General features: G+C 35.8%; 1 protein-coding gene across 1 annotated transcript; it reads left to right on the top strand.

Moving 5' to 3' along the window:
* Positions 1-3,811: 3,811 nt before the first annotated feature.
* On the top strand, positions 3,812-4,647 carry LOC100616690 (olfactory receptor 2AJ1-like). Its single transcript, XM_016429569.2, has one exon. The coding sequence runs from the start codon at positions 3,812-3,814 to the stop codon at positions 4,538-4,540; it is 729 nt and encodes a 242-aa protein (XP_016285055.2). The 3' UTR covers positions 4,541-4,647.
* Positions 4,648-8,893: the final 4,246 nt, after the last annotated feature.

Consider the following 8,893-nt stretch of genomic DNA (forward strand, 5'->3'; position numbering starts at 1 on the left):
CTATAGGGAATTGTTAGCTATATCCTTTCATCAATTTTTGTTATTTTATTTTTTGGGGAAAGCAGAGTCATTTCTCTACTCAAAAGGTTATTAAACTGGCTTAAACCTGTTCACGGAATGATCCTTTCTCCTTTAATCAACCTATTGTGAACCCTCCAAATATAGTTTAATCTGTAACCAGACTTAATTTACCTGTAGATTCTGTTTAACTAGATTTGCTTTTGTATGGTGATATATGAGAATAAGATAGTTCAACTTTTATGACTTTGAAGGAAGCTTTATATTATGAATTAATCTTTTCTTCTTTTATAGTTAAGAAGAATGTACATGTTTTTTAAAGAATTTTAACAGTATCTTATTTTATCTGAGTAAAATCCCTCTGAACTAGGCAAGACAATTACTCCTATTCTCATCTCATAGACAAAACTGGACATTAAACATTGTGTTAAGAACCGAAGATGATACAATGAATGAGAACCAGTGTTAGAAATCAGCTCTCCAAATCGAAGTCCCTCAAAATCTAGAAAAGTAACAAACATAAAAGTTTACAAATAAATTCTACTCAGAGAAGTTTATTTTTCTATCTTAGAATTAAAGGAAGATATTGAAATTTCTTGAATAAGGACATGGCATGTTCAGATCTAGACTTTAGGAAAATCACAATTGTGTATGCATTAGCTGTACAGTTTGACATGCCTATAGAATATCCTCAAGTAAAAAGACCACTGAAGTTGTGATCGTAGAGATCATAGTTTCTTAAAGCTTTCAGAGTTGTCTTTATACTGTTGTTGTTATTGGATAAATTGCTCTGGATTTACTCATTTGTCTATCAGGTTATAAAAACTTCAAATTATGATATTTATGTTAAAATATAAATCTTTCTTCTATTTCTCCTTCCTTTGCTCTGTATCAGTTAATATAAATCTTTCATTGTCTTTTTAAATTACCTATTTTCTCTTTTCTTATAGCAAATTAGTATACCATTACATTGTTCTTCCAAAGGATAGCACTCCCAATTTCTGAAGAGTTACTTTGTTCTCTTTTAGAAAGACTTTCAATACACAATAAGGTTTGTCCTTGGAAATAAATAGAGACTCCTACCATGGTCATACTTGAAGCCTTTACAGCATGGTAGAACCTGACCAGATATTGAACTCTACTGGGAACAACTTCTGAGAAAATAGTTCCACCTGTACACCAGGTTTCATGAAATATAAATGAACCTTCACACTAGTTTTCAGGTGAGCATATTCCTTTTTTTAAAGTGACATTTTATTTTTTCCCGATTACACGTAAAATTTTAATATTTGTTTTTTTAATTTTGCATTCCAAATTCTCTCCCTACCTCTTCTCCCCCATCCCTGAGAAAATAAGCAATTTGATATATGTTATACATGTGTCAATCAAAATAATTCCATATTAATTGTGTTGTGGAAGAAGATATATTTTTAAGTCCACAAAGAAAATAAGATGAAAACAGTATACTTTAATTTGTATTCAGAATCCTTTGGTTCCTTCTTGAGAGAAAAGAGCATTTTTCATCATGAGTCTTTTCAAATTGTCTTGGATCAATTGCTGTGAATAGCTAAGTCATTCACAGTTAATCATCATACAATATTGTCACTGTATACTGATTCTGCTCAAGGTGAGACTATTTCAAAGAATTCAGAAAAGATATGGATGAGGGATCTATAAACTTAATGTTGTCAGCAATGAAATTCTGAAGATATCAAGAATTCCAATAAGAGAGAAAAACAAAGTTGTCTAAAGAGATCAAGTGGACTTGCAGGGAATTTACCAAACAAATAACACTATTGAAAGATATTTGGAAAACATGAAAAAAAATTCAAAAGATGAATATAGAAGTAAGACAGAGTTCCATAAGAATTAGAGCTGAAGTTGACAATGGGCAATGGACAACAAAAAGTGCTGTTAACCATTATATTGAACAAGAAAAGAGAACTAAAAAGAAAGAATGTCCTTTTAATTTTTTGACACAATTACTAGATTCATAAATCAGAGTAATATTGCAGTTGTAATCTATCTAGTTTTTGATAAAGCATTTGACAAAGTCTCTTCTTGCCAAAGAGATGGATAGACTGCATTCAATCAACAGCAATCTAATTAAGCATCTAATTTGATGCTTACTGTATGCCATGCAGTTTGTTAGGTAATTAGGAAGACCCAATACAATAAATGATCTCTAAAGGACCCTATATTTTAATGGTGATACTGAGCATATATAATAATAATAATCATATATAGAAAGTGAATATAAAGAAATACAAGGTAGTTAAATACAAAGTCATTTGTGAGGGAGGATATGAGCATATGGAATAATCAGGAAAGACTTCATGAAAAAAAGTTGTGTTAAACCCTTACCCCAACAATACCATTACTGGATCCATATGCATATCAAAGACATCTGAGATAAGAGAAAAGGACCTACCTATACCAGAGTATTTTTAGCAGCTTTTTTATAGTGGCAAAGAATTGAAAACTGAGGGGTGTTCATCACAAATGAGTTGTGGTATGATTGCAATGGAATTCTAAAGTGACAAAAGAAATGATGAGCAGGATGAGTTCAGAAAAACCTGGAAAGACTTATATGAATTGATGCAAAGTGAAGCAGAAACAGGAGAACAATGTGTTTGGTAAGAGGAATATTATACAATGATCAATTGTGAAAGACTAAGCTATTATCAGTGAAGCCACTTCAAGAGGCTCATGATGAAAATGCTATCCACAGCCAAAGAAGGAACTGGTGGAGTCTGATTACAGATCAAAGAATGCCAGCTTCCACTTTATTTCCTTCACAAGTGTGTTATTGTATGTGAAAAGTATCATCTTTTAGAGTATGAGCAATATAGAAATATACAGTGCCTGAAAGCATTGGTATAACCTATATCAGACCATTGACTGCTTCAGGAAGTGCAGAAGGGAGGGAGAAAATCTGAATCCTAGGATGTCAGAAAACAACTGTCAAAACCTGTTTCTACATGTAACTAATATGTATTTATGTATATTTCTGGTTTCTGTTTCCACATTTGTAAAATGTAAAATGAAAGGAAATTAGCTCCTAAAAAAAGAAGACAGGGCACACCAAGATCAGAGGTATAGAGAGGTTGGTCTTTAGAAGGAAATTGAAGCAAACAAGGCAAGGCCTGGTAAAATTTTATTAGAGTATTATTGTAGAAACTAAGAAATATAAGGAAGCTTACAACAGTTGATCTCAACTTACTTAAAAAAGTAAGAGTCAGGGCAGGTGGGTAGCTCAGTGGATTGAGAGCCAGGCCTAGAGACAGAAGGAACTGGGTTCAAATTTTGGCTCAGACACTTCCTAACTGTGTGACCCAGGGCAAGTCACTTAACCCCCATTGCCTAGCCCTTATGACTCTTCTGTCTTGGAACCAATACACAGTATTTAGTAAAAAAAAATAATAAAAATAAAAAAGTAAGCGTCAAAGCCATCTGCTGAGAAAGGGAAACCTGGATACAAGATAGGAGTCATGGAAAGATAAAAGTGTATGAAACAAGCACTGAAGAAAGTAATGTCTAGAGCAGAACGGCCTATGTGTTTATAAATGTGAGGGCCTGAGAGTTCAGAAAATCAGAACAATAGTTGGATAACACTCAATAAAGACTTCATGTGCTTTCAGCTGTTTTTTTTTCCCCCCTAAATTTCTTTACCTAAAAGGGATGAAGCTGAGCCATGGGCAGAGTGAACCAGACAACAGATTTTATCCTTCTGGGACTTTTTCCTGAGATCAAGCATCTTGCTGTTCTTATCTCCATTATCTTCCTGATCTACATGATAGCTGTTACAGGAAATACTCTGCTGATCTTCCTCATTTTGGGTGATTCCCAGCTCCACACTCCTATGTATTTCTTACTGAGCCAGCTCTCCCTCATTGACTTGGCTTTGATCTCCACAGTTGTCCCCAACATGATGACCAGTTTTTTCTCAGGAAGGAGAAATATTTCACAAACTGGATGTGGAACCCAAATTTTCTTCACTTTAACTCTAGGAATCTCTGAGTGTCTTCTGCTGACCTTTATGTCCTATGACCGCTATGTGGCTATATGTAATCCCCTTCGTTATTCAGTCATCATGAGTCACACTGTCTGTATGCAGATGGTCATTGGGTCCTGGTTAGGGGGAACTCTAACATCCTTAGTCCATACAGCCTATGCTATGCATTTCCCCATTTGTGGCTCCAGAGAGATCCTTCATTTTTTCTGTGAGGTTATGGCCCTACTAAAGCTTACTTGTGAGGACATCTCAGCCTATGAGAAGTCAGTGGTAGTCTCGAGTTTTCTGGTAGTTCTTATTCCTTTGAGTCTCATTTTGCTTTCTTATGCATTCATCTTCCTCACTGTCCTCCGTATGAATTCCCCTGAAGGAAGGAACAAAGCCCTAGCCACCTGTTCTTCCCATCTTAGTGTGGTAAGTCTCTATTTTGGTCCAGCCATATTAATCTACATGAGACCTGGCTCTTCTCAGACACCTAAGTTGAACCAGGCTCTTTTTTTTGTTTGATTCTATTCTAACTCCCATGCTAAATCCCATTATCTATAGCTTAAGGAATAGAGATGTCTTGGCTGCTGTAAATAAAATATTGAGAAATATGTTCACATCAAGAAAAATTCAGAGACACTTGGGTTGCATTACATGAAGGCAATATCAAGTCATTTACTTTCTTCATTAGTTATAAGAACATACATAGTGCATGTCCAGGAAGGAATTGGGAGTAAGGGGAGTGACTATTTATATTTGAGGTTAGAGTCTAGGTTTAAATCTAAGCACTGATATTTAATGCTTGTATGAGCTTGAGTCTCACCTCTCTAGGATCCAGTTTCTTGACACATAGAGATCCTCTTTAGAGTCTGGCAAATTCCAGTAAGAGAGTCATGGCAATGATATATGTTTAAAGAATGGGATCATAGGGAAAATATATAAACTTAATGATTTTGTGAATGAAGAAACTGAAATCAAGAAAAAGAAAGAGACTTGCCCAACATTACCATCTAGTTCACTGCAGACTAATTTCCAGGTTTCCTCCCTTGCAATCTAGTACTCATTCCAGTACACTGGGCTTCCCTATGACCAAAACGTGATATTCATTTTGATCATTGTAGACCAATTGCATACATAATCTTCCATGCATATAAGCATAACTCTGAAGGAGAGTGAAACTGACTCCTCCTAGTAGGGTGGGCCCAAAGGCCATCAGGATGGGCTTTGAGAATTTTGAACTTTTGAAGAGCAAGACTGAAAATTATTAGGTGAAAATTATTAAACTAGCCTATTGTCTCCAGTACTATTTACTCCAGCTTAAATGAATTTCTGACATGCAGCCTAAGATACTGGGTAACATTTCCTGTGATCTTAAGACAAGTGAATCCCTTCCAACCAATCAACTTTGTTCCCTTTTCATGTTCTCTTTATTCCGTTTGTATTTCCTATTTTCAGCTTCACAATTCAAAAGTTCTGTAATATCTTAATCAGCTTTTCAAGCTTTTCCTCTGAAAGAATTTCTAACCTTTGGATAAACTTTATGTCAATCAACAATGGTGATTTTGAATCAATGATGTAAACAAAAATAATGAATTTGGTTAATATAGCCAACAAACCAGTTATTTTAATGAAAAAGAAAAAGGCACTTTCTGTAGGTACTATCTATGTAAGGGGAAAGACTCACAGGTTCCAACTGAAAACTCATCAGCTCTGCTAACTTAGCTGTCCTTTAACTTTAACACCTCAGAATTTTCCTGGATCATTGAATTGCTGTTAGTAGCAAAGTCTATCACATTAGATCATCCCACAATATTTCGGTTACTGTATATAATGTTATACTGGTTCTGCTTATTTCACTCTGCATGAGTTCACATATGTCTTTCCAATTCTTTCTGAAATCATCTTGTTCATCATTCCTTATAGCACAATAGTAGATCCATCACCATCACATACCACAATTTGTTCAGCCATTCCCCAAATTAGGAGTGTCCCTTTAGTTTCCAATTCTTTGCTACCACAAAAAGCACAGTCATGAATATTTTTGTACAAACATGTCCTTTCCCATTTTTTAAAATCTCTTTGGGACATAGACCTAGTAGTGGTACTGCTGGATCAAAAGATGCACATTCTTTTATAGCCCTTTGGGCATAATTCCAAATTGCCCTCCAGAACGGTTAAATAAATTCACAACTCCACAAGCAATGCAATTAAGTCCCAATTTTGCCACATTCCCTCCAACATTTATTATTTTCCTTTACTGTCATACTGGCTACTCTGATAGATGTAAGGTAGTACTTCAGAGTTTTAATTTACATTTCTCTAATCAGGGGAAATTTAGAACATTTTTAAATATGATCATTGATAGCTTTGATTTCTTCATCTAAAAACTGCTTATTCATATCCTTTGACCATTTATCAATTGGGGAATGCTTTGGGTTCTTATAAATTTGGCTTAGTTCTTAGTTATTTGAGAAATGAGACCTTTATCAGAGAAATTTGTTATAAACATTTTCCCCCAGTTTGTTGCTTCTCTTCTAATCTTGGTTGCATTTGATTTTGTTTATACAAAATGTTTTAATTTAATATAATCAAAATTATTCAACTTACATCTTGTAATGTTCTCTATGCCTTGTTTGATCAGAAATTCTTCCCTTCTCCATAAATCTGACAGGTAAGCTAGTCTAAGTTTCCCTAATTTACTCATAATATCACTTTTAATGTTTAAATCAGCAACCTCAGCTTTAAAAGTATGGAGAACATGGAACATAGTATTTGGTAGAGCAAAAGAAGTAGGCTTACAATCAAAAATCTTATTTTTTTCTTGTCTACTGTAAAATTCACAATAAAGTTTTAATTAATCTTTGAGATTTTAGAATTGTGAAGGTGTTAAAGGTGTTAATTCATAAGCTATATGAAGAAAGAGAAAACACCACACAACTGGAGAGAGAAAAAAAGCACACATACAAAACTCCTACTTCATTAATACAAAAAATCAAATATATAATTGGTTTGCCATACAAAGCCCTGTATAACCTTTCCTCTCCCACTTTTTTAGGCTTATTACATCTTACACACACACACACACACACACACACACACACACACACACACACTCCATCTGAGATCCTGTGACTATAATCTTCTTGTTCCTAAAAAAAGACACACCATATCTTGGGTGGGGCATTTTCACAGGCTGTCCCCTAGGAATGGAATGCTTTCTTTCCACATCTCCACCTTCTATCTTGTAATAAAGAGATAATCTGGAGCTAATTCTTGTTGTGGTAAATGGATATACTCTGGCTGCTAGAGAGAACTACTAGGGGAACCTGTGAGTGCCTAGTTATAAATGAAGATAGAAATATTTCTTCAGAGATAGAGAGATACAGAGAGGGGTTACTCTGGGGTATTCTGGGGTTGTCTATTGATCACTGTTGATGGCTAAAGATCAATATTTTTCCTAACCTCCTCCTCCTTCCATATCACCCTTCACCTCCCGGTTTCCACCCACGCCCTTCTGCCTCCCTTTCCCCTCCCCTGGTCTTAGTCAGCCACCTTTTAAGTAACTCAGGGGAACTATGAGATTTCAGAGAAATATTCTTCACTCTTCATTTCTCAAGTAAGGGGGATTATTGGGAACAACAGGATGGGGATTGAGGTGAGAGGGATGAAGTTTGTCCCTAACCTACAAGGAGAATTAAGAGAATTATGGAAAATGTCAGTCCCGTCACAACTGTGACTCAGAGATAGTCAGAGAGATGGAGGACAACTGTTAAATCTTCTTTCTTCTTCCAATTACACAAAGCCACCAACAAAAGTTAATTTCTTCTCAGATTACTTCCAGAAGCACCCCCCCCCCAAAGGTCCTTCAACCTAGGACAGACAAAATCGGTCTCCGTTGATCAGACACCCCAGAGAAGAAGTCTCTCCCTTCATCAGTAACCCAGAGAAAAAGTCTCTCCTTTGGTCAGTAACCCCCAGAGAAGAAATTTTTTTCATTTCATCTCCTCTGACCAGGCTCCCAACTGCCTTTTCCTGGGAACATTCCATTTGGAATCTTCACCTTTATTGGCAGATCAGGTCCCCAGCTTTGTTTCTTGCATGTTTGAAATTCTGTCTTCCTCCATGCCTCTTCCACAATCTCCCCTGGCTTCAAGTTCCAGATAAAATGCCATCATATATAGGAAGCCTTTCCCAATCCCCCTTAATCCTATTTATTTCCCTCTGTTGATTATTTCCAATATATCCTGTATATATCTTGCTTATACATATTGTTGCTGTTCAGTCATTTAAATCATGTCTGACTCTTAGTGACTCCATTTGAATTTTCTTGGCAAAGATAGTGGAGAAGTTTCTTATTTCCTTCTTTAGTTCATTTGACAGAAGAAGAAACTAAGACAAACAGGGTTACATACACAGCTAGGAATTGAATGAGGCTAGATTTGAACTTAAGTCTTCTTGACTCTAGGATGTTTGCACATAGTGCATAGTATATTGTCTCATCCATTAGAACAGTGGTTCTCAACCTTTCTAATGCCGTAACCCTGCAATACAGTTCCTCATGTTGCAGTGTAAAAATAGACTCAAACTCTGGACTTCAATCCCCAGAAGCCCTTGCTCCACTTCCCCAGAATGCTTTGAATTCTGACGTGGGCCGAGATCGAGAAGGTATTTAACCTGATTGCAAAGGCTTTTGGCTCTCTTTTGGACTTCCGTTTTGGAGCAGATGTGTCTCTTTCATGATGTGAGGTTATCTTGTCTAGGCCTCTGGCCTAGGCACGTATCTTTCTTATTCTGTATTTTTCTTTAATCCTTAACCTTCAATAAACCTCTAAAAAATATAATACTCCTTGCAGAGAGAAACTAATTTCTACCTGC

Source organism: Monodelphis domestica, chromosome 2 (assembly GCF_027887165.1).
Source record: "Monodelphis domestica isolate mMonDom1 chromosome 2, mMonDom1.pri, whole genome shotgun sequence".
NCBI lineage: Eukaryota > Metazoa > Chordata > Mammalia > Didelphimorphia > Didelphidae > Monodelphis > Monodelphis domestica.

What these genes read in the sequence shown, in the direction of transcription:
- LOC100616690 (XM_016429569.2), top strand. Translation starts at nt 3,812, where the DNA reads ATGATAGCTGTTACAGGAAATACTCTGCTGATCTTCCTCATTTTGGGT.